This window comes from Vitis vinifera, chromosome 15 (genome assembly GCF_030704535.1).
Source record: "Vitis vinifera cultivar Pinot Noir 40024 chromosome 15, ASM3070453v1".
In the NCBI taxonomy this organism is placed as follows: domain Eukaryota; kingdom Viridiplantae; phylum Streptophyta; class Magnoliopsida; order Vitales; family Vitaceae; genus Vitis; species Vitis vinifera.
This window is the reverse complement of record NC_081819.1, coordinates 11279586-11306692: the sequence shown is the minus strand read 5'-3', so window position 1 is coordinate 11306692 and position 27107 is coordinate 11279586. Positions and strand designations below refer to the sequence as shown.

The 27107-nt window shown below is 34.6% G+C and overlaps 1 protein-coding gene across 5 annotated transcripts; it reads left to right on the top strand.

Annotated features, from left to right (window-relative positions):
• The first annotated feature begins 170 nt into the window (after positions 1 to 170).
• LOC100255104 (phosphatidylinositol N-acetylglucosaminyltransferase subunit P) lies at positions 171 to 9833 on the top strand. 5 transcript variants are annotated; one of them, XM_059743203.1, is made up of 7 exons: positions 177 to 249; positions 2192 to 2252; positions 6062 to 6338; positions 7209 to 7281; positions 7544 to 7662; positions 7958 to 8094; positions 9525 to 9833. In XM_059743203.1, the coding sequence occupies exons 3-6, from the start codon at positions 6116 to 6118 to the stop codon at positions 8077 to 8079; spliced, it is 537 nt and encodes a 178-aa protein (XP_059599186.1). In that variant the 5' UTR covers positions 177 to 249; positions 2192 to 2252; positions 6062 to 6115; the 3' UTR covers positions 8080 to 8094; positions 9525 to 9833. The 5 variants fall into 5 exon arrangements, with proteins under 5 accessions (XP_010661261.1, XP_003633877.2, XP_059599186.1 ...); XM_019225427.2 differs by lacking the exon at positions 9525 to 9833 and adding an exon at positions 2465 to 2531 and having other exon boundaries at positions 7958 to 8628; XM_010662959.3 differs by lacking the exon at positions 9525 to 9833 and having other exon boundaries at positions 171 to 249; positions 7958 to 8628.
• Positions 9834 to 27107: the final 17274 nt, after the last annotated feature.

The window sequence follows — 27107 nt, the reverse complement described above, 5'->3', positions numbered from 1 at the left end:
AAATACAAATTTTCAAAGCGAAATGACATTGGGTTCAACTTTAGTTGGCTTCTTCCACAACATTAGAAATCAGTCCACTTACAGCCCAATAGTTCAAAATTTGGGCCGGCCCAACCCCGGCCCACTATCACATAACTGATCCTAAACCCACGTTTACATCTTCAAAGTTCAAAGTTCGCTTGCCGCAAGGTGGGTCTCTAATCCATTCACAAAAGCATTCAAGCATTTCTCGAAACGCTTTGATTGAAGGTACTGTTCCAATCTACATTCCCAGTTCAATCAATCGACTTCTTGGTTTGATACAATCTTTAGGATGCTGGGAAAATAATGAGAAAATGTAAGAAAATTTTGAATCGTGAATTTTTCACCATCTAGGACTCGAGAATACACAAAAATGACACTTTACGTAGAAGTCGATGACTCTCTGACTTAGTTGATCTGATTTTATTTTATTTTATTTTTTTGTTTGCTTTGGATTTTTGGCAGCAAAAAAAGCGAGAGAGATAACACATGAATCAAAATATTGTTTTATTTTATTTTATTTTAAAATTTTATTTTTCTTCATTTTCATGGCAACCAAACTGAGGGTTGGATTTCACCCTGAATGCTTTATAACTTGGGACTGCTATTGCTGGAAGTTTTGAAATCTAGGCTTTCTCTTTGAACACAGCCGTGTGAACTGTTGCTAGTTCCTACAGCTCAGACTGAAATTTCTGGATTGACCATCTTTGCTATTTGGGAATGCTTTCTTGTATAAAAATAGTTTTTTCTTAAATGCAGAGATAATACGAGAAAAACAATTACAATTTTGAATCGTAGAACTTTTACCACCAAGGATTCGGGAATACAGAAAAGAGTGACTTAAAACTCACACTGCCAAGTTGATCCGGTTTTATTATTATTGCTCCAATTTCTTGGAAACCAAACATAGGGCCAGTGTTTCTTTTGAATGCTTTTATCTTGTCAATGCTATTGCTGAAAAGTTTTTAACCCTAGGATTTCATTTTGGACTACAACTCAAGCTAGAATTTTGAGAACATTATTTTTGGATTGAATTAACATTCACTAATTTTACTATGGAAATGTAAATGGTTCCTATCATGCTACCAAATGAAACCCTCTAGAAAAGGGGGGTGGGGAGCAACAAAAAAAAGGTAATCTCTTATCTAGGAAGAGAATGAAAAATTTTAAAGTGTAAAATAAATAAAATGAATTTAATTTTATTAATTATAGCCAATAAATAATAAAAAGGTGAACTTGTTATGATATTTAAGATGGATTTATTATGATTGCATGAGGTTGAATGGTAAAGATCCGGAATATAGGAGGAAATAAGTGATGTAACAGGGGTACTTCGGAATGAAGAAGTCCACTAATTTTTTGTGCTTTTATATATAATATAGATTTATCGCTTGTGTTGAAAGAGCTGGCGGGATCTACTCAATTCTGAAACCTAGGTTGCTTGAATCCTTGAAACCTCCCTTGACTTGACATCTCTCTCTCCATTGTCCTTGCAAAATTTTCTTCTCTGTATCTTATCATCAAGCTTAAAGTGCTACCTCAAAATCTCAGATCTCTCACCGTTTCTCATCAATAGTTTTGATTCTTTGTTCCAATGCTGATCTGATTGCTTGTTTGAGATGTGACTTTTGTACCACTCAGCTTTTACTACTTATCTCTAATTTTTTGATAATGGAACATTCATCTGTTACAATTCTTGTTTGTGATGCCATTTTTGATATGCTTGCTTCTAGATTTCTCATCACTCATCTTGGCTTGGAATTGAATGGACCACTTTTCTCATTTGAAATCTTATTTGGGTTTCTCCATTTCTTATATCTAGTTTTGATTTTGATTCTAATGGAGCACTGATCTTGTTTGATTCTTATTCGAGTAATGATTTCTTAAAAGAAATGTGTGGCCAGTTCAACACTTTGTTTGCATATCATTGCACGGTTGGAAGGAATGACGGATCATCCCAATGATGATATATGATGTGAAACAAAACTATTTCAATATTGTTTTAGTAATAAAGATCTTGCACTGTCTTGTATTGGCCTCTGTTGGGATACTTAATCTGGGAAAAAAAGGTTATATGGTGAGATATGATATGGTATTTAAATAGTGTCTTTATCTTTTGTGAGATATATGTATTTATATTTTTAAAGTTAAATGTTTTGGCTTTATGCAGATAGTGTACTGGATCAATAATTGATTGGTACTCATGAGAACTGCTTGAGGCTATCAACAAGGTAGCCTTTGTGTGTGTGGGTGTTTTCCTTTTTTCCCCCCTATATTGTTTGTGCATTTGAGTGTGTGTTTTTTCTTTCTTTTTCTTTTTTCATTTCTAGGATTGCATTATAGATCTTTGTTTAGGTGCTAAATCCAAAGAACACCGACTTGTTTAAAAGTAAACTAATATATCATTTGGCTGAAGTTTTCGAACTGCCTTTCATGTTTTTAGAAGCAAAGGAGGCATCTACTTTAACCTTTGAAAGCAAGAAAAAGTACTTCCAAAATGCCATTAAAAGGTACCAAACAAAGCTTGAAATGGAAGCATTCCTTCTCTTCACAGGTCACAATTTCAATGAGGTTTTGAGTGTTTTTTTAATTATTATATTTATATTTTTCTGACCTGAGTCTAACTCATCAGGAATTGCAATCTGGGTAATGATGACTTTTCCCCTGTTTATGACTTATATTAGAACTGATCTGTAGTTCTCCATACACTACTTAATTTTTTAATATTTTCCTACAATTGCAATGGTCAATGAAGTGTGTATATTGATCAAGTTGTAAGATAACATGATAACTTGTATCTATTTCTTTTGTTTGGTATCTAGTTGATGCTGTTTGTAAGCGGTTTTAGCTAACTTGTATCTGAATTCTTCTTTGCGAATTGTCATTTTTCCTGTTCTTTTGGCATAATTTCGTCGATGCATTAAATTTTGTCAAGAATTCAGTTAGAAGAAGAAAATATTATCTTGTATCTCTTTAAGGCTTTCTTTCATCGTATCCTTTTGTTCTAGTCATGGAAACCCTAAGTTATCTAATTGAAAAGGCCAAGCAAGGAGGTTTCATTAGCGGTTTCAAGGTTGAGGGCAAAGGGGTTGAAGGGATACATATCTTATACCTCTTGTTTGCAAACCATACTCTTTTATCTTCTATTTTATGAGGTTAATATTGATCAGTGGAAATATTAGAAGTGGAATGTCACTTGTTTGAGTTGGTATCAGGTTTGAAAGTAAATATGCAGAAAGGTGAAAATTTTTAGTGGGGGAGGTGGAGGATGTGGATAGAGTGGCTTCTCTTTTTAGTTGCAAGGTGGGGAGATTTTCTACTTATTATCTTGGTTTACCACTTGGGCAACTCATAAGTCTTGTGATGTGTGGGATTAAATGGAGGAAAGGTTTAAAAGAAAATAAGTTTATTGGAAAAACTAGTACATGTACAAAGGATGAAGACTAGCATTTATTAAGAGTGCTCTATCAAACCTTCCAGTCTATTTATATGTCTCTCCTTTCAATTCCTAGAAAAGTAAGGATCAAATTAAAGAAAATTCAAAAAGACTCTTTGTGGGGAGATTTTGGGAAAAGAAGAAAGATTCATCTCGTAAGTTGGTCATATGTGTGTAGACAAGAAGCATGGATGGTTAGGAATAAGAAGCTTGGAGGTCCTTAATCTAGCCTTGCTAGAAAAATGGTTGTGGAGGTCTATGATATCTGGATCCTTCAATTTCACCTAACGTTGTCATTTTGACATGACATGACATGGGGTTTGGTTATGAGATCCTTGTTAGACACACTTATTTTACTTTGAGTGTGGCTATTTGATTTTTTTACTGATATCCTTTTATGCTTTCAACTTTCTTAGTAACAATTATATTTGAGAAAAAGAAGAGCTGAAAAATGAATTTTTATAAGCATATTTAGAGATAAGGGGGAAAAACAAGGATTCAAGGGAAAAGATGAGATCTTTTAAAAAGGATATTTTCACTTTCAATTGTTTTTCTTTTATTATAGCATATTCCAATACTCATGTGTGTTTTTTGGATCCTTCTTAGCTGAGTCCCTCTATCCTAAAACTTAAGTTTGAAGGATTAGACACCTTGACACATACCTGCATCTGACATTCATACTTGAACCCTTGCAACATAGGTGGAGGTTAAAACGCTTTTGAGAGGGCGAGCTTGTGCAGGAAGACCATCCATGGAAAATTCAGAGAGTTGGAGGGGGAATGGAGAACCTTGTGTGCTGAGAGTAATATAGTATTTCCCAACTAAAGAGATTTAGGGATCCTGAGCTCCTCTGAGAATGTGTTTTTTTGCATGGGAGGAACTTAACTGTAGATATTTTTATTGAATAGGGGTGGCCAATGGTCAATAGATGCAACCTTTGTAAATGTTAATGAAGAATCAACTGATCATATCTTGGTTATTGTGAAAAGATAAGAGTGTTGTGGACTTTTCTCTTAGCAGTATTTGGCTTGAAATGGGTGTTTCCAGCTTCAATGAAAAACCTCTTCCTTTAGTGGAAATTTAAGGGGCTGGATAAGAATAGAAGAACTATCTAGCATATGGCTCTGGTTTGCTAGTTTTGGTGTACATGGAATGAGTGTAACTGAAGGATTTCAATGAAGAAGTGTTCTCAAATCAAGGATTGAAGGATTTATTCATTAAATCCCTGTTGAAGTGGTCCCATGCATCATTGTAACTGGAGTGTCTCTCCATTTTGGATTTCTTAGATTCTCTTCCTTGTGGATAGCTTGGCTTGTTTTGTATAGTGTTATTGGACATCTCTTTTGGTGTATGTGCTGTGATGTTTTGTGTATACTATCCGTATGTATAGAGCGTGCCCCCTCTCTTTGGCACTTTCTTAATAAATGCTCTTTGTTGTCTATCAAAAAAAGTCATCTCTTTGAAGCCATATATGCATCTATAAGATAGATAAAAGGATAATTTCTCTTCTTTTTCTGATTCATGTATGTACATTTTAAGAAATTTTCTTGATTTTTGGATTCCTTATAAAAATTTTCTGTTTGTGTACTCTAGTTTTTTGTTATCTTCAAATTGTTAATACTGCATTTTCTTTAGGTTTTTTGGGCAATCAGGTTGAAATGAGAGCTAAATTCTTGGTGCGAATCATAGTTTTAGAAGGCGCCCTTTAAGCACAACTAGGCTCAAGGCGTGACCACTCCCTAGTTATAGCGCCATGCTTGCCAAGACATGTGTCTTATTGAAAAGGCACATCTTGTTGGCTTTAGTCTTCCTTTCTAAACATTTTTATTCTTTAAATTTCTAACTATATATATTGAAATTTACATAATTTCATTGCTTTTTTATTGAATGCTTCTTTTAAATGTTTCGAAGCTTAAATTTTTTATTGATTGAATTAGATTTTGGATCACATTTTACAAAATTGATTTGCATCCTAGGTCGTATTTCACTTCACTCAGGTGCGCGCCTTGTGTTGCACCTTGCGCTTAAGCTATAGGAGACTTTTTCACCTTAGGTGCACCTTGTTCCTTTTAAAACTATGGTGCCAATGTATGTTTTAACTAGAATTGATGCATTATGGTAGCAAATTGTGCTTCTCATTCTTAGGTTAAGTAAATAGGAGCCAAAATTGGTAATAGCTGCTCCATTACTTTGGCTTTAAGGGTGAGATTTGAGTTATATTTTTTAGCCATTTCATTGGAAGAATTGCTTGTCCTTGCACTTTTGATCTTTGAATCAATAAGTTGTTTTCATAAAAAAGACCGAAGCTCAAGGTTATGCTCATCGTCTTGAGTTATTGTAAAAAGGAACGAACATATTTTTTTTTTTTTTTTTGTTTTCTTAAGGAATGGGAATCAGGCACTTGCCTTCCATAAGGAATGGGATAACCACATTTTATGGGTATCTCATTTATGTGGAAATAGAAATCTGGCACTGGAGCTATTCCACATTAGGGGATGGAAGTAATCAGACTTCGATTCCCAACCCCTGATTCCTACCAATCAAATGCATGTTTAGGAATTGTGGATATCATTCATCTTATGGTGTCTACTTGGTATTTAACAGGAGTTTTGACTGCATCCATTGCATGTTCCAACTCTCTATTAAAATGTGACTTGCATGAGCTGGAGGCCTGAAAGCTTAAAAGGGGAAGACATGGAAGATCCCCATTCTGTCAGTAGTCCCAGAAGAATCCTCAGTCTCTCAAAACAGAGAAGGGCAACAGTGTCCTTTCCAGATCCAGATGACAAAGCTTCTGGGTTTGGTGTGGCTGGAGAGCATGGTCCCAAGCCTGCAGAAGTTTATGGATTTGTTGGGTCCATTTCAACTGTTGTTGCTACAGGTCCCTTTATCTTTAATGCTTTCTAATTTTTGATTATTTTGCATATCTAACTAACTTCCATCAAATATTCAGACAACCTATGGTCAGAATTCTATAAATAACTTACGAAACAAAGCCTAGTAACCTACTAAAAAAAAATTAAAAACTTAGGAAACAACAAAGATTTTTCTTCCATAATTATCAGTCTTTATTCTAACTCTTAGGTTTTATTAATGTTAACTAAACCTTAGTTCATAGCTTGATTAAGTTATTCAATGGTTGACACAATTGAGCATGAATATGTAAATTGTATACCTGCTTCCACTATCTCTCTCCCTCCTGTCCGTGCCCCCTCACCCACATCCCATCCTCTTGTTATGTGGACAATATTTGAGGATGCTTGGATTCTTCTGGCATGCCATGAAATCCACCAGCTAAAAATGCTGGTAATTTTCTTTTCACTTGGCTTGCACTAAAGAAAGAGAGCTCAATTTAGCACATAGGATACTTAACAAGCTGAGCTCTCATTATGGTTCTAAAGATTTTATTGATGGCTCATCATTTTTGTGTGTGAGTTCAATCTCTTGTTTCCAGTTGGATGTTCTTCATATTTGTCTATATGTTGGGGGAGAAAAAAAGGCCGAAATAGAAAAATGAAAAAATTTGGGGCTAGAATCTGCAAGTTTTGTGCCATTTGTGTCATACTGTCACCTTGGTGTCCACTTGCATCTATCATTTTGCAATATTTGGGCTTCATCATACCCAAAAATTATTTGATTGCAAAGACTAAGGTCTCTGATGAAGAGACTAATTATTTCATTCATGTGATTTAATCTCATGATTTTCTGTTCTTTGAGTCTCTCATTCACTTCCATGTTCTATTTTGAGCAGTTATTTTCCTGGTATGTTCATATGCTCCTGAGCACTGGTTACAGTCTATTGGGATCTTTTACTATCCTAGCAGGTCAGTAAGATGCTGCTTTTGACAACCCCAGATTCATGTAATAAGTGATGAAACCGCCAATTAGTCCTCACTTCAAACTCAATAGCTGGAAATTATGTCCTTTTGGAGTGAAATATTATCTTTTTAAGGGCTAACTAAATTGGGTAAAAATCATTCCCTGGAATTTATGAACTTATGATCACAGAAATTTGTGCCTTCTCTGGGATTCACAATGGAATTTGATTTGGGCTATTTAATTGATGGATTGGGTTTTTTCTTCTAGGCAATGGGCTTTAGCTGTGCCAACTTATGCTATGGTGACAGTGGTATTAGCATTGGGATTTTACATTGGCCTCAACTTCATGGCGACCCCTTCTCCAACTTCCTTAAACACGATGTTTGGTAAGCTTTGAGTTTCTGGTTATATATACGAGGATGTTTTTGAAATTTGCAAAGGTTCTCCCTTGCCCTTTCCCTTAAAAATTATTATTATTATTATTATTAAAAAATAAAATTCAACAAAGAGGTGTTTCGTGATTAATAATAAACTAAGCAATGCTTGAAAGGTTTTTGGCAATAAAGGGAAACTGTTTAAAACAGGCTTAAATTTACAAAAAATTTCCAAGATGTCTTTGGTCCCTTATTTAACTCCTAATTGTAGTTTTCTTAATTTAACATTGTGTTATTTGTTCCCCAGATGAATACAGTAGAGAACCTATGAGTTTTGAGCCTTCAATAGGAGATGAGCAGCCCATTGAGCCCATAGCTGATATTGGCATCGGTCGAATCAATGATCTAATGTTCAGTGATGTAAAATGACACATTCATCATGTGGTATGGCCATGCTAACCCCATTATCTTTTTAAGAAAAAATATATGCTACTTTTGCTCTCTTATATCAAGTTATGGAACATTAGTGAGAGCATTCTCCAAGAATGCTGGAGTTGGTCTAACCATTGAGGTAGAGATATTAGCCTTGTTGGAATGCCTAAAGCAGCTAAGGGTTTATCAAACCTTCTGGTAAAGGTGGATTCTGCAGTAGTCATATCTTATGAAAAAATGAGGAGAGAGGCTCATGGTGGTTTGATGAGTGGGATATGCCAAAATTTTGATATAACTCTGGAGTTGGGTGTTCTTTTTGCTGGATTCCTTGGGCAGCTAACTGTGTGATGGATACGATAGCAAAATGGGAAGCCAATTGGTTCTCTTTTGTAGGGGATTTTCTACCCCCCAAATTTTTGTATTTGTGTTTATAACCATTTTTAACTGGGCATTTCCTTCCATATCTAGTGTCATAGTTCTTCTCACTTTTGCTCAAAGTTATGTAGTGGTTGTGTTTTCGGAAAGGATTCCTTATCCTTCTTTATATTTTACTTATTTCTCAAAGTTATGTAGTGGTTGTGTTTGGGGAAAGGGTTCCTTATCCTTCTTTATATTTTACTTATTTCGTGATAATAAAATGTCTATATTTTATCCCAAAAGAAGGGGAAAAAAAAGAAAAGAAAGAAGAGGTTAATAAGGAGAGGAGAATTGAAGAGAGAAGGTTTTTCTTTTCTTTTCTTTTTTTATTTTTTATTTTCTTGAGACAGATTTAACACCACTTCGCTCATTTGAAAATGAATACAAGAAGGATGAGTAATCCTTCTAAGATGTACAATAGTTGGTTAAAAGTAACCAAAAATCCAACACCACAACAAAACTAACCCCTTCACACGAGGGGTAAAGCCCATTTACACCAGATAATAAAACAATATATACTAAGGGGGAAGAAAATCACCGATAAAGAGGTTAAGTGCATTGCTCCTTGTTTGGCTAACTGGGTGGTAACTTGATTAGCAGAACAGGGAACCCAAGAAAAGATGCAACCCAAATCACTAGCTATATCTATAATTTTTCGTATCCATTTGTCAAACTTTTATGAGTCCTCTCTTTAGACACCGAAGATATTACAATAGCAGAATCTCCTTCCACAAATAGATTGGATAGACATAAATCTTTGGGCTACTGTAATCCCTCTAATAATGCTAATATCTCATCCTCAATAGCCAACTCTGTTTAATGCTAATATCTCAGCCTCAATAGCCAATCCTGTTTCTGCATGCTTAGAGTAAGCTCTCAACACTGTACCTGAATGATCTCCAATCGCTCCTATACCCAATTGTCCTGGATCACCCAAGGAGCATCCACTAGAATTTAACTTTCCCAAACTCATTGGAGGGTGACACCAATCCATCATTGCTTTCCTCTTTGGCCTGTTCAAGCAGCAAACACTCTTCCACTCTAGCAGTAATGTATTTAAGGAATATCTGCGAAGGCTCCATGACTGAGGCTCAAAGAGAGAAGTTCCAGAATCTCTTTTCCCCTTGTTTGGTTTTGAGCATGTAGAGGAGATGAAGAGAAGCCTAACTGGGGCATAGAAGGATGCTTCCTGGAATTACCAAAACTATCACCCCCAAAGTTGTGGTGATTTGGCAAGAAAGCTCAAAAAACAAATTTATGGTATTTTATACACAATATACAAGTGCTTGAAAAGAATTTGGGTGGGTCTCCATTATTTTATAAATTAACCAAAGAAAATCTGAATGCATTCTCTTCTCTCTCTCTTTTTTTTTTTTTTCTGCCTTTTCTTTTTTCTCAAGTGGTGAATGAAACTAAAACTGATGGAGTTTGAATGCATCAAAACTAAAAAGAAGGTAGGTAATTGCAATGCAACTGATTCGTAAACAATGCCATCAGCAGTAGGCAACTTCAGAGCTTAGGTTAAGACCATGTTACTGCAATAACAGAGCTAAGTTCTTTGATGGATTCTATGGCACCACAAGAACCTTTGTAGCTTTCTATTTTAATATCTTACAAGTACAAGGGTTTTTCTCTGTATGTCAGTGCTTAGGTTAAGTCTGGAAGATGAACCTGTGATTGGGATGTTTGTAAGATGAAGCTATTCTGAATCCTAAATCCCACTTTTATGAATTGATGATGACATTGTTGGTATCAAAGTTGTAGATCTGCAGCCCCTTCAGTTGTAGCCCCCTTAATTTGTTATTAGAGGCAGCATCCTTGAACTCAGATCTAGGCTACTTTTTGCTTTTGAAAGACTTCTTTAGTTCATCCTTTGGGTTTTATGGATTGATTTATGGTCTAAAAGCCAGGTCTGCTTTGCAATGTTTACCATATTTGTCAGAATCTATATACTCTTCGCTCTTCTTAATATCTCATGGTTAACTCATACATTAATTTTTTCTTTCTTTAATGCTATGTTTGGCTCCCCAAAAATTTGAAGGAAAATGTAAGGAAAAGAAAACTGAGAAGAAAAGTAGAAGGAAAGAAAAAGAAGGAAAATAAAAAATAAATTTAAAGTCAATAAATTATTTTTATATATTATTTCAAACTCATTTAACCTATTTTAATGCATTAATATAAAGATCAAATAATTTAAAAATACATGTTTTAATTGTATTTGATTTTTTTTTTTGGTATTTTTCATAGAACAATTGAACATGTGAAAATTATTTTTTTAATATTTTTTTTTTTTTAGTACTTTTTGGAACCAAACATAACCTAAATTAAAATGAAAAAAAAAAGAAGAGAAAAGTGAGTTTTAATTAGAACCTCATTTGGAGTGGAGAATGAAATGGCTGAAATCTAGAATGAGATTTTCATTCTTATCCAGGGTTTCAGCCATTAAAGTGAGTTTTAATCAATCATCCTAATGGCACCCATGTAAATGAGGATTCCATACCAAAATTTTCTCTTGCACCTTTTCTACTACAGGTAGCAATGGAATCCATCATAACAGCCTGCATTAATTGTAATTCAGTGGAAAAATTTCCCCTTTAATATGTAAAACAAGTTTAAGCACTTTTCTGAAAGGGCTTTCAGCTTGGGCTTAGATTCATTGTTGTGTCTTTCCTTTTTGTCTTCTCATCCATTAGTTACAATTACTTAGGAGGCATAGAACTAATTTCAAGTTGTGATCCAAAATAAATCACAAATTTAAAAATTGTTTTAAAAAGCAAATTTCATTTTCATAATTCAATCATTTTCAACTTAATTTATACAAAGATAAATCAATGATAACATCAAAAAGCAAATTTTATTATCACTATGGATTTATTGTAATGTGCTTTTAATTAGAACCTCATTTCATTATAAAATAATAAAATAATTGAAAAGTATGTCTAACAAGAGGATTTTATTAGGCTTAATGATTTTCAAGGTTTTATCACTATAGGGAGTCATTATATATATCGAAGTTATAGATACCAAAATAAAATATGAATTGTTTAGAGTAAGAATTTTTTCTTGATGAAGGAAGGAATGTTTTCAACAATTGAAGGAACAAGGATTGCTTGATTAAGAGATTTTCTATATTGTAATTGATCTTCCAAACTCATAAATTTGATAACTATTTTGGCTATATCTCCTAAAAAAAAAATTCATTTTCCCAATTTTCATGCTCATAACAGTTATCTATAAAAACATGTATTGTATCAACCCAATCATATAAATATGCACAAATTTCATTAAAGGCAATGTTAAAAATGAAAATAAAAAGTTTTCACAAAAGCACCAAACCTATAGCTTTATAAGGCGCAAGACATACTTAAAGTCATTTTGGAGCTTAGAAGCGAGGGTAGAGCTAGAAATAGGATCTTGAGGGGGTGGCAGGCGATATGAGAGAGATTAGTTTTGGAGGGCAAATGTGAGCAAAAAAGCAACATTTGGCTTATTGATTAGTTTGTTTTTCTTTAAAATTGAAATCATGGGATCAAAACCTCATATTGCATGTTAATTTTTTTTTTGGCAGGACGCAACCTAATGTATACAATTAATGAAGTAGGGTGCACCCACATCTCATACAAAATTTTAATCTAATCAATAAACATTTGAAAGAAAAAGCCTCTAAGCATATAAACTAAGCATCCATGATCAATAATACATATCCTAACTAAAACTTTTGAACAAAATATAATGCAAATATCTTATATTGTCTACATGCAACTATATGTACATAATCCAAAATTCAAAATTCTTCATCACAAAAAAAAAAAAAAAAACATCTAGTTATAAAAATTACCAACAACAAATAATCATCACTCATCCTTTAAATCCATAAAATCATAATCTCTATCATCACATTTGTACCCTTCCATCTTTCTCTTTTGATTCAATCTTCATCTATTAATAAAAGAATAGGTCTAGTTTTAGAGCTTGAAGCTATTCCTCTTGGAATTAGTATTGTCTTTGACCTTGCTTTACCTCTAGCATCAAACCTAGCTTTTCAGCTCTAGTAACTTGAACAACATCACCCCATGTCAAATCATCATCATCATCATCAAATACAATGTCTTGTTCAGCACCTCCACCAGGATCTCCATCCTCTATTTCTCTAATAAACCATTTATTGTTTTCATCTATATCTTTCAAAGAGATCAGGTTAACGTTATCAAGTTCATTATATATTCTTTTTAAGGCTTGATTATGCTTAATATACATTATATAATTTAAGTGTTTTTGAGCTAACATATTTCTCCTCTTGTTATGAATCTAAAAAAAATTTGTAACCACATAGAAAAATTCCAAGTCTTTCATTTCCTTTATGAAATCCTGTAAATAAATCTAATAACTCTAATCATTTTATTCACTTATGTTTTCCAAGGCACTTCAATTATGCTCACACATTGATGCATTATATGTTAGGTTGAGGGCATTTATTGCAATCCTTTCCAAATTTATAAACACTACTTTTATGATTTCATTGTCTTATTAAATATTAGTTTTGTGTATGTATCATATGACTTCTATTATAAATACCCCATAACAAGGAAGAGGGTCAAACAAACATTATTGGCCAAACTTAGAAGATTCGACATTAGTTGCATTATTGTAAGAGTTATACCAAAAGTACTCTAATAGTGATCTAACATGAGATTTGAAAATTGATACCTCATCCAAACTGATGTAATAATGGAAGTTAAAATTCTTGAAAATAGATTGAAAGCATCTCTACTTATAGAATCACAAGTAAAGACATTGAAAACATTTTTCTTTTTATTTATTTTTGACATGCTATCCCAAAGTGGCTTAGCTTGGGTGGGATGATGATAGAATGATAATGATGTGTGAAAAGAGCATTTATGAAGAATCACTTAAGGTCATTTTTTTCTAGACATTTTTCAATGTTTTATCTTACTAGTTCTCATGTGAACTCTTACATTTTATCACTTATGAGAGGTTGCAAGAATATAAGGGAAATTCTTTCCATATTTCCATGTAATAGGAGAAATATATGGGAAAGATTGTGCAATTGATACAAACATTGCTAATGCTAATGATGATGAGAAGGAGACTTGAAAGAGAAGATGCAACAAGTGTAAATGTGTATATCACATTGGAAGATAATGCCTTTTACCATTTGGGGTAGATACAAAAAATGGAAAGTCAAGATATTAGACAATTAAAGTTTGAAGAACCATTTGCCTAATGACAAAGTGTTTCAAGTCATACTCGTAAAGGGAAAATGATCACACAAGGTATTATTACAAGTTTAAATAGCATGGCAATTGTTATTGCATCGATGGTACCAAAGATTAACAACTTAATTCATGTTCTTTCAAATGATAGGTAGGTGGCTAAATTGTAGGCTCAATTGAAGGGTAATAAGGAATATTAAAGGCCTTGAAGGAGTTTAAGTATTTCATGCCATTTACATGTTGGCTATAAAACATGACTTATTAAGGATGTTTTTACCATCATTAGTGAAGAGAAAAAGGAATGTGTTATGGATTTTTTAGAACATGGGACATGAATGTTGAGATTTGGTTGACTTATTGAATATGCTTGTACTAAATTATGACAATGTTGAACATTGGATGTTGCTTGTTAAAGGGGTAACTTACCCTTTAGGGTGGGCATGATAAAAAAATGACCTAGAAGGGTCAATAGATTTGATATGTATTATAAAGGGTAGGTTGAAAATGCAATAATTCCTCTGAAGGTTTTTTTTTTAAATGCCAAGACTATCCTTAATAAGCCAAAAACAACAAATAAAAAAACATAAAAAAAGTGTTCTTTAACCTCAACTGTAGCTTGTTTGTATTAAAGAAAAAAAAAGGCAAAGATGAAAAGCTCCAACACTTCAGGTCGTGGACTAAAACCGTCTCCACAAAACTTGTTTTTTGTGTGAATCTAGGAATAAATCCATTCAAGGTAAGAAAAAATAATTTTTTTAAATGCCAAAATGCCTCAATTAATGCAATTTTTTTTTTAAATTTTAAATAATTTAAAACTTAGATGAAGGAACAAAATGTTAATAATTTTAATAATGTATATATGAGATATTAGATTTAAAAGATCAAAGAGGGTTTTGAGAAAAAAATGACATTTTACTTTTGTGTAAAATGCTGTTAAAGTTTATTTTTTTTTTATGATTTTTTATATTATTTTGGTCATATTGAATATGTGTTTTCTTATTTTTTATTTATTTTTTCGAGTTGCTTGATATGATTATTATTGATTTCCGTTGAAAAAGTTTCCACTTTAGCTTTGTTGTTAGGACTGATTTGACATGGCACAGGAACAAAATTTTCTCAATTGTTTCATGCTTGTTTGAGACAACTTTGTTTGTGTATTTATGAAAATATTCAGATTTTCATTGAAAATAGAAATCACTTTGTATGGGACCACTTTGTCTTTTATTATGAATTTGTTAAAGAGTTAGGACCACTATATTTTTGTTATGAATTTATTACCTTTTTGTATGAGTATTATACTGGTATGATGTGTTGAATGCCTAGTAGTGTGAAGGTTGTGTAAAAGAACCATTACTTTAGTTATAAAGTACATGTATGATACAAATGCAATACAGTTACAATGTAAAAACATAAACATTACGATACATTACAATATACAAAAATGACAAAATATTGAATTGTTTTTTATTGAACTGACATTTCTGGGCTATCATGATGTATTCCTATTATGCTCAAATGTTTTGAAGCAACCTTGCAAGCCAAATGAAGTAGTAACTTGAATTTACAATAATCTTATGTTTTTTTTTTTTTTTAAATTTTAAATTTTAAATTTTTTTATTTTTTAAACGAGTTAGTAATTTCAACACATGAAGTTGTTGATGGTAATCCAATTATGTATTAAAAGACATCTATAAAGTTATTTTTTTTATAAAAAAATACAGAGGTACAATAAAAACACACTACAATTACAATACAAATACAATAACATTACAATAATGTAAAATTTTGAAAATTTCAAATTTCTTACGAAATTGGACAATTGTGGGTTCTTTGGCATATCCCTAACATGTCTAATATACAATAAATATTAATTTTTATGATATAAAATATGTCTCAATTGATTACAATTTTCATTTGTTTGTTTTGTATTTGTTGTAAAATTTTCATTGGTTGTAATGTTGTGAAATGAATTGATTTGATTGTCAGTGAAAGAAGACCTACTTCTCCATTAGTAAATGGACTTGGGAAATTCCACTTATGGCTACCTTCATGAAGGAGGGGAGATTGTACCTAGGGAGGATAAACAAATACAATACAAAGGTGGGTAAAAGAAAGGCATGTACATTGGATAAGGGATGTCATATGCTGATTTTGTTTCAAAGAGATGTGAATGGTTGGATATTAATCCAAATGGATATACATTTCATTACACTCTTGAGTTTGATCAATTTGCACTTCAATAGCTGGATGATGATGAGGATATGCATATGATCTAATCCCATAGTTATTATAATGCTTGTATTTATGTACTAAAATGGGCTTGAAGAGTAGAAGTTGAAGAAGGTATAATCAATGTGCAAAATGATTATTGGTAAGTGATAAATGTTCTATTAGTTGTCATTAATTCTATGATGCAAGCTGCTTATAATATTAATTAACTGAGTGTGCTATAAAATGCAGTTATAATAGTACATGGGAGACACATAATTCCGTTGCATCATGTCAAGCAAACAATGAGTCTAATTTAGGAGTTTCTCCAGGCTTCATATCCAGATGTGTAGAAACTGAAATTAGGCCACATGATTTAAGTCTTTGCCTTCAACCTATTATTGGGAGTGGACATAGTTTTCTTGATGCAGATGAATTTAGAAATGCATCATATACGATGTCATTAGTTGGCAATTTCAATAAAAATTCAAAAATAACTCTCCAAAGCAAATATCTGTGTGTTGTTCAGTGGATGGGTGCCCTTGGAGAATGTACATGTAGATGTGAACTTGAGAGAGCATACATGTACTGGTAAGGCTTGGAAAATGGTCGGAATACCTTGTGAACATGCATGTACAACAATACACGAGATGAAGCAAGATGTTTATGAATATATTGACTCATGTTTCAAGCTTCCAATGCAAGAATTGATATATTTCAGGCAATTCAATTAACTTCTAAATGATAATATGCCTACAATTGATGTTGATGGATGTGTTTGTGATGCTCATGGTCGCTTGTGAAGGCCTCCATACTCAAAATGACCACATGAAAGGCCTCAACACCGTCGAATAGTCTCAATTTAATTTGAAAAGACTTACCTTCTATTTGCGATGTAAATTTGCAGGCCATAATTGAACTTCATCCAACAATCCATTACCCATTCCATGATTTTTGTGTTATGCTTGTACGGTGCCTTGGTATTTTTTTTTCTGATTTTGATTATGATCATGTGTGGTTTACAAAATTAGTATTTGTAAGCATTTGTTTTGGAACTTGTATACTTGATTTCCATGACGAAGATGTTTCTATTACATATGCCACTATTTTAGACTTATGATCTTATCATTATTTATGATGGTTTGTAACCATGTTTTTAATGTTTTTTACAAGATCATTATTAACTTTGTATATGTTCATTACCTTTGTTTAACTCATTTTCTATTGAAATACAGGTTACATCATGACATCTTCAAGTGCTTCATTTAGAAATACAAGAGGTAATAGTAGAAAATGTGAATATCTATTAAATGTCATAATTGTATGTGTAAATGTTCACCAATGTAGAGAGTGGTTGTTAGAATTTCAGAATCAAAGGATAACTCGAATATGTTATATTATTGTGTTAATATGCAAATACTAGAGATGACTATCATTTCTTTAAATGGGCATCCCCCGTAGGATTTGGTGATAGCAACACCTACCAAGAACCAGAAGAGGTTGTTCAAAGAAGAATGTATGTGGTGGATGAAGACTTCAAACATATTTTAATAAGAATTGAGTTCATGCAGAAAGTAATTTTAATAGGACTACTTTTATTTTTTGTTCTATGTTTGAAAATTACTTAATCAGACATTTATGTCATGTCTATTATGTTTTGGATTATATATGTAATGCTTTATTGCATTGTACTTGGATGTATTTGTATTTGGAGCTATATCCATCACGTGGATTTGTGTTAGATTTTTAATTGCAATAGTTCATAGTTTTTTCTTCCACTTTTGTTACATTTACAGTAAAAATTCACTAACATTATGATAAAAAACACTAATAGTATGATAAATTACAACATAATAAAATAAAACTATCTTTTGACTAATGAAGTCTAATTTATTGGCTTGATTACCAATTTCTTATGTATAATGGTTCAACAAATGTGAACCTACTGAAAAAAAAGAAGGAAAAGTTGATTTGTCATGTTAATATTACAAATGAATTGCATTTTCAATTGGAATAGATTCCTCACACCCCACTTAAGTTATTCTTTTTGAGATTTGATATATTTTCAGGCATGGAAATACTTGTATGGTCTTCTCAACATGACCAAAGCATGTAAACTTTAATTAGTACAAAATATGCATGAATTTTGAGATATCAATATGAATCCATGTATCTATATATTGGAATTTTTAGTGACAAAGATAGATTCTATTGTTTTGTATCAATGAGAAATTGTCTCGAGATATGAGGAACATGATCGCTGGTTTGGTATTGCAATTAAGGGCTACTAAGGTTTTATGTAGACTTTATTGTTCAATGGTTGCAGAATGAGATGACCCACTATTTTTTCAACTCCCAAATCTTCAACAACCATGGTTTACGCCGATACCGATAAAACCAGAAAGTGAGTGGACCGCTACCCATTATGTTTATTTATGGTACTTGTTAAATATCTACTATATGCCCTTTATATTTCAGCCCAAGTTACATTTTTCAATTGAAAAGCTTGGTGGTCATTATGGACCCCACATTTTTTCATGATGCATTCCCACTCGATTGACGCGACTCATTTTTTGTTTATTTGGTGAAAAATATGATTTTTAGAAAAGACTTGGAGTCGCCACTTATTTTTGTTTTATTTTTTTTAAGGGAAAACAAAATAAGAAAGAAAACCCTAAATGTGACTCCTTATTTGGAAAAGACGGTCTGTAAAAAACCAAAATTGGGTTCGGGGATCAGGTTACTGATTGGGAAGGTACGGTAAAGACCGTAGCACTCCTTTAAGCCCCTAAAAAAAATGTCTCTACTAAATAAGGTGAAACAGGTATGACAATTAACTAGGAGATCAATGGATACCAAAATTATCATAGTTAAAAAACAAGTCATGATAACGAAATAATAAACAAAGTGAGGGTGAGAGCGTACCTTGGTAGCAGGTAATAAAGTGCTGTCATGAAAGCAAGGTTAGTGTACAATGACAAGTGTAAAAATCTCACACAACCAAATCAAAATCAAACAAAATTGATCGCACAGTTTACTTGAATTATTTTTGAAAGAATTGTTATGAATGTTGGGCCCCCACCAAAGCCGAATTTATTTTGTTATGAATTAATTCTCATAAATTCCATCATTTTGGAATTATGAAAACTTATTCATTTTTATATTTAAAAAAATTTGAAAATGAGAGTTTTGAAAATTAAATTTGAAAATTTGGAAATTTGGAAATGGAATTTTTTTAAAAATAAATTTGGAATTTTGGAAAATTTGGAATTTTTTTTTTTTGAGAATGAAAGCTTTGAATTAAATTTGAGAATTGAGATTTTGGAAAATTATTTGAGAATGGAAGCTTTGACAATTAAATTTGAGAATGAGAATTGGATTTTGGAATATTATTTGAGAATGGAAGCTTTGACAATTAAATTTGAGAATTGGATTTTGGAAAATGTATTTGAAGATAGTATTTTTAAAAAATTTTGGAATTTTGGAAAATGTATTTTAAAAAAATCAAGTTTGGAAAATTTAGAAAAACTATTTGAAAATTGTATTTTAAAAAATTAAATTTTAGAAAACTATTTAAAAGTTGTATTTTAAAAATTAAGTTTTAGAAAACTATTTGAAAGTATATTTTAAAAAATTAAGTTTTGGAAAACTATTTGAAAGTTGTATTTTAAAAAATTAAAATTGAAAAACTATTTGAGACTGGAATTTTAAAAAATTAAATTTTAGAAAACTATTTGAAAGTTGTATTTTTAAAATTAAGTTTTAGAAAGCTATTTGAAAGTTGTATTTTTAAAATTAAGTTTTAGAAAGCTATTTGAAAGTTGTATTTTAAAAAATTAAGTTTTGGAAAACTATTTGAAAGTTGTATTTTTAAAAAATTAAACTTGGAAAATTTAGAAAAACTATTTGAGAATGGAATTTTAAAGATTAAATTAAAAATAAAGGATTTTAAAAGTTATTTGAGAATAAAAAAAAGAAGAGTAAATAAAACAAATAAGTAAATAAAATTTTAACCTTAACAGTGGAGAAAAGCAAGAGAATAGGACCAGGCTACTGCATGTGGTGCTGGAGGGTGGCCAGATTGTCACCATCGGCGAGGCTCACATCCTAAAAATAATCTATCCCGAACCTAAGGTAGTCTCGGCGAGAGTGGCTGAAGGAGTGTCGCCCATGCCATGGCATCAAGGAAAGCCACCACAACCGTCGGTGGAGCAGCAGTCCTGATTAGCGTCAAAGAAGCAAGCTACAATAGCTCCAGAACGCAGCTAAACTGGGATGTGTGGAAGAAGAGAGCTTTGGTTGGAGCGTCAACCAAGTTGTGATTTGGGACTAATCCAAAACAATGAAACACCCAACACGTTTGATGTTTCAAATCATATTACACCATTCACATATGTGACAACTCCAATTTTTGATACATTGGTTGCAATATTATTCTCTACCAAGAAATTCTAATCAGGAAACCAAGCTTGCCAAAGGGTATCGTTCTTGGAGGTGATTGTTGGTCCTCCCATATTCACCCTTGCAACCGTCTCCGAAGCTTGTGTCACAAGGCCCTTGAAATTCCCTGACGGCATGATGGTGATGGCATCATCACTAATAAGCTCATTTGGTATAGAAACAACTTCTAAGGCATTCAAGAAAGCAAATGAATCATTGGAAGGAGCGAATGTGATAATAAGGGTATTTGAAGTCACATTTTCAGAGAATTCCTTCATAACACAACCAACCTTCGGATTGAAATTGCTTATAAGGACACTGTTCATGTTATAGGTATCATAAACAAATGGAAAGAAATAGAGGTGGATCCAGTATCGCCTATTGCTCCCGACTGAAAACATGTAATTAGAGGTTCCAGTAAAGATCCTTGTCATCTAGTAGAGCTGCAAATCATTAGAGGATGAGTTTAATTTCGTGGTAGTATTGGCCAAAAGTTTTTTTCAGGTGTGGAAAGGTAACTCAAGGTATCAACAAGAAAAACGCGACCAACCACTGAATTATTGGTGGTTGATCTACAATAGATAAGATAATCATCTTGAGACCCACAACAACATGCTAAACACAATACTGATGAAACCCATATGACCAATAATCCAATTTTCCCACAACCCATCATCAGAAATAAAAAAACAAATAGAAATTCTTTAAGGAACTGAAATCCAGGGTTTATACAACAAAGCAATACAGAAACTCCTAGTGACCAATCACAAGAACAATTGAAGTTGAAAACCCATCAAAAGAACTGAACAAAAAAGAGAGAAAATGGTACCTTTAGGATCACCCAATTCCAACAGAGAGAGACCCAAATTGGTAATGGTCAGAGAAAGGCAAAGTTGTGTGCCCTTATGGATAGAGTACTCAAGGTAGGCTCCGAAGAAGATGAACAACTAACTTTTTTATGCATTAATCTATTGAAGTACAAGCTGGTTTGAACTTGGCTTTGGAAGTGGATATATTTTGTGGTCTATCTCATCATCGCCTTCTTTTTCTCCAATAGTCCGTCTTCCTTCCTTCCTCCTGAAGGTTTTTTTTTTTCTCTCTTTATCTTTATCTTTTTTTTTTTTCTACAACCCATTCTGTCAATGTTTAACCTCCTGAAGGTTCATTCCTTTAGGATTTTCTACTTCCCCCCCCTCGGAAAACCCCAACCTTTTTTTTTTTTTTTTTTATAAATAAAAAACTCTTTTTTCCTATGTATCATTTTTCCCCATTGATTGTTTCCAAAACTCCACTTTTCCATGCGGCCTCTTTGATTTCCCATGGTGTAACCTAAGTTCTCTGGTACAGTTCCCCCCTACACCTCTTAACTTGGCAGCCTTCTTGTTGCATTTTTGAGAATTATCGAACTCCCATGCAAAAAATAAATAAATAAAAAAGAGCTACAAATTAAAAACCTTATAATAGAAAATAAATAAATTAAAAATCATGCCAATTTGGAAAAGAAAAATAGAAAATATTAATACAGGCATATATGAGAAAAACCTAAGAATTAATTCATGCGATAATAATAATGAAAATAATAAATGAGCCAAATGTGCCTGACAGGCCAGGTGTGTATAAGTGAGCCTAAATTAAGCTCGAAAGACAGCTAAGAGATGACTATGAGTCAAAAGAGAAGTATGGGAAGACACTTAGTGTCACATCTATTAAGATGACAAAATGGAGGGTCTACAAATATGCCCCTCTTCGGTAGAGATCACAAGTTTAAGGAATGCAAATAGAAATACGAGTAATGAGTGGAATGAAGTGAACTATACCGAAGAACTAAGAAAATACAAGAAATTTTTTCTTAGCACATGATGCAATAAATTCCAAGATAAACCAAATACAAGGAAAGAATTACCCTAAATAAGAGGTTTATAAGAAATGACTCTGAACGCCTATGGAAATGATGGCTCTGAACGCCTATGCAAATGGTGGCTCTGAACGCTTATGGAAATGGTGGCTCTAAACGCTTATGCAAATGGTGGCTCTGAACGCCTATGGAAATGATGGCTCTGAACGCCTATGAAAATGGTGGCTCTGAACGCCTATGAAAATGGTGGCTTTGAACGCCTATGCAAATGGTGGTTTTGAACGTCTTTGCAAATGGTGGCTTTAAACGCCTATGCAAATGGTGGTGCTGAACGTTTATGCAAATGGTGTCGCTGAACGCAGCAAATGGTGGCTCTAAACGCCTATGCAAATGATGGCTCTGAACGCCTATGCAAGTGGTGGCTCTTAACGCCTATGCAAATGATGGCTCTGAACGCCTATGTAAGTGGTGGCTCTGAACGCCTATGGAAATGATGGCTCTGAATGCCTATGCAAATGGTGGCTCTAAACGCCTATGCAAGTGGTGGCTCTGAACGCTTATGCAAATGGTGGCTCTAAACGCCTATGCAAATGGTGGCTCTGAACGTCTATGCAAATGACGGCTCTGAACGCCTATGTAAATGATGGCTCTGAACACCTATGGAAATGGTGACTCTGAACGCCTATGAAAATGATGGCTCTGAACGCCTATGCAAATGGTGGCTCTGAACGCCTATGGAAATGATGGCTTTGAACGCCTATGCAAATGGTGGCTCTAAATGCCTATGCAAGTGGTGGCTCTGAACGCTTATGCAAATGGTGGCTCTAAACGCCTATGCAAATGGTGGCTCTGAACGCTTATGCAAATGGTGGCTCTGAATGCCTATGTAAATGATGGCTCTGAACACCTATGGAAATGGTGACTCTGAACGCCTATGAAAATGATGGCTCTGAACGCCTATGCAAATGGTGGCTCTGAACGCCTATGGAAATGATGGCTTTGAACGCCTATGCAAATGGTGGCTCTGAACGCTTATGGAAATGATGGCTTTGAATGCCTATGAAACTAATGGCTCTGAACGCCTATGGAAATTGTGGCTTTGAAAACCTATGGAAATGATGACTCTGAACGCCTATGCAAGTGGTGGCTCTAAACGCCTATGCAAATGGTGGCTCTAAACGCCTATGAAAATGGTGGCTTTAAACGCCTATGCAAATGGTGGCGCTGAACGCTTATGCAAGTGGTGGCTTTGAACGCCTATGCAAATGATGGCTTTGAACGTCTATGCAAATGATGGCTCTGAACACTTATGGAAATGATGGCTTTGAATGCCTATGAAACTAATGGCTCTAAACGCCTATGGAAATGGTGGCTCTAAACACCTATGGAAATGATGGATCTGAACACCTATAGAAATGATGGCTCTGAACGCCTATGCAAGTGTTGGTTTTGAACGCCTATGCAAGTGGTGACTCTAAATGCTAATGCAAATGGTGGCTCTGAACGCCTATGAAAATGGTGGCTCTAAACACCTATGCAAATGGTGGCGCTGAACGCTTATGCAGGTGGTGGCTCTGAACGCCTATGCAAATGATGGCTCTAAACGCTTATGCAAGTGGTGGCTCTGAGCGCCTATGGAAATGATGGCCCTGAATGCCTATGCAAATGGTGGCTCTAAACGCTTATGTAAGTGGTGGCTCTAAACGCCTATGCAAATGGAGCCTTTGAATGCCTATGCAAATGGTGGCTCTGAACGCCTATGTAAATGATGGCTCTAAATGCCTATGGAAATGGTGGCTTTGAATGCCTATGCAAATGGTGGCTTTGAATGCCTATGCAAATGATGGCTTTAAACGCCTATGTAAGTGGTGGCTTTGAACGCCTATGGAAATGATGGCTTTGAATGCCTATGGAAATGGTGGCTCTAAACACCTATACAAATGGTGGCTCTGAACGCCTATGCAAATGGTGGCTCTAAACGCTTATGGAAATCATGGCTTTGAACACTTATGGAACTAATGGCTCTAAACGCCTATGGAAATGGTGGCTCTGAACACCTATGGAAATGATGATTCTGAACGCTTATGGAAATGATGGCTCTGAACGCCTATGCAAGTGGTGGCTTTGAACGCCTATGCAAGTGGTGACTCTGAACGCCTATGCAAGTGGTGGCTCTGAATGCCTATGCAAATGGTGGGGATAATGAGTGGGTGGCCTTTGTGTGGCTTGAGTAGCATAAACTGGCTGCGGAGTTGAGTGTAGATATATGGGAGACATAGGTCTAAAAGGAACAGGTGGCCTATACTGCATATGTGGTGATGGTGGATAAGAAACTCCGGAAGTTTGCCTAACTGCCTAATAATATCTAGGGGGCCTCGGTTTGGCGGCACTGATGGCATTGATGTCCCCCAATCTCTGCCCAATGGTTGGTTTCTTTCCCTTCGAGTATGAAGGGAAAGAATCAGGCCACAATCCTCTAGCAATACCCTCCTCAATACCATATAATGCCTGCACCAAAGACCCAAAGTCCACGTGTGGGAATCCCATCAAATGCCTAGCAAATCGAGGCTGCAAGCTCCTCATAATCATGTTGATATGATCTCTCTCAAATGACCTATCAATGATCTGGGCAATCTTTTCCCTCCAACAGGAGATGAATGATGTGACTGTCTCATCGGGCCTCTACCTCGAGGCCTCCAACTCCCTCCATGAGACATCTATGACAGTGTTAAATGCAAACTGTTGTAGAAACTCCTGGGCTAAATCATCCAATGTACGACGATGTGACACAGCCAAAGAAGCAAACCAACACTGGGCTGCCCCACTCAAGGACATGGGGAAAAACATAATCATCTAAGTCTCATCCAAACCATGGGCCCTCATCACAGTACTATATAGTCTCAAATGGATGTGGGGGCATCCAATCCTCGTGTATCGCTTGATCTCTGACATCCTGAACTTGATCGATAGATTGGCTATTGGTAGTCCATCAAAATCATCCTATACCATCTCTCCATCTAATACTCTCAACTGTCTCATCCTCTGCTCAAGCCTATCCATGCATGCATGGGCATCCTTTGAGGTCGGAACAACCACCATGGCAGGCGGTAGGGCAACCTCAGTTTGACTCTGTAAAGTAAATGGTGTAGGTTATGGAACTGTCTGACCAAGTGGGGGAGGTGGTGGTATCTGAGTGTCCTGTGGAGCTGTTTGATTAGGCGGGAGAGGTGGTTGAATAATGGGATCATACTGCACACTCTCCTGAACTGGAACCTGTTAGGCTTGTTTCCAATCCATCCTCTGACCAAGATTAATTATGGTCTCCTGGATCGACGCCATAGTAGCAGCGAACTAGGAGCGAACTAATCAACTATAACCACCTGCGAATCCATACTTGTTTGATTTGACTGGTTTAACACTCTGATCAATCTACCTCAAACTCTGATCTAAGAAGCTGAACCCAGAACGAATGTATCAATACTCCTACAATAATGGAAATACTAGATAAGATACAGTGTAAGGGAAACTCTATAAAGAATGCCTATCAACTATGCAGGAAGGTAACCCGGAAGTGTTCAGACTGATATCCAATTATGAGCAAATATATAAGAGACTACTACGAAGGTAACTAAACCTATCACTTCTAACCCAGCTTTAAAGGTTCACAGATGCACTCACGTGTAGGAAGAGAATCCTAATGGGGCCTAAGCTTAGCCTATAAGGACAAGGTGGCTCTAAAAATAACAGAGTGGATTAAAGGATCCCTAGCAAAAGTGATCATACCCTCCGACGGTACGCAACCCTCTGCATGCCTTTGAAGAGACGGGGCCCTTCCATGCAAGGTGGTCATCACCTCCACACATGCACTACCTCAACATCTTAGGGGGTTTCCTATGGTGAAAGCTCTCGCAATTCTCAGAACTCAATAATCAACTAAAGTGCACAGTGAGTGGTGTGGGTGCATCCGAAAATCCTATTAAGCTAAAGCATAAAAGGAAACACACTAGTCAACAAATATCCATGAAACTTAGCTCTAGGCTACATAGGTCTTCAAAGATTGGACTTCAATCAACATCAGTGTGTTGGCCTCCTCTAGAATGCTCGCAAATATCGATATAGCCCATCGCTAGACCCTACTCCTAACCACTAGCTCGGTCAGAGAAACCAACACACACAAGGCCTTACACTTGCAAAAGTAAGAGGCCAAAATGAAGGAAATGATCGAAACTAGAGGGTTGGAGGTAAGAGGATAGATATGTGACCCACATAGGCAAGCAATGCATGCAGTCACACAGAAGAAAAGCAATCAGGCACCAAGCAGTCATGCAAAACAAGTATATATCATCCAAATCTACACACAAGCCAAGCAGGAAGTATGATAATCGATATGGATGTGTATCAAGGATAGCATGCTCCATGATAATTATGATAATATACAAGCAAGAGAGTCAACACTAATACAAACAAGAGATACAACAAAATGAACATACATGTCAAAGTGAGTAGGATAATCATGGCAAGAGCAAAGTCAATATGCTAAGACAATAAAAAGAATCAATCAATGTCATCAGCACGTTAATGTCCCAAATGAATATGACAGTTAAGCATAGGAAATCATCACATAATAATCTTAATGTGCTATGAACACTCAATTATAGAAAAACACAAAGAGAAGGTATCCATCAATTGAATAATCAAATGCCATATTTGCCTCAACTTAAGTTCGAGCTTGATCTTCTATGAAACCAGAGATTCTGGGTTTGATCCTTAGGAGACTCAAATTTTTGGACCCTGCTTTTTGCTTGATGCGTTCCTACTCGATTGATGTGACTCGCTTTTTGTTTATTTGGTGAAAAATATGATTTTTAGAA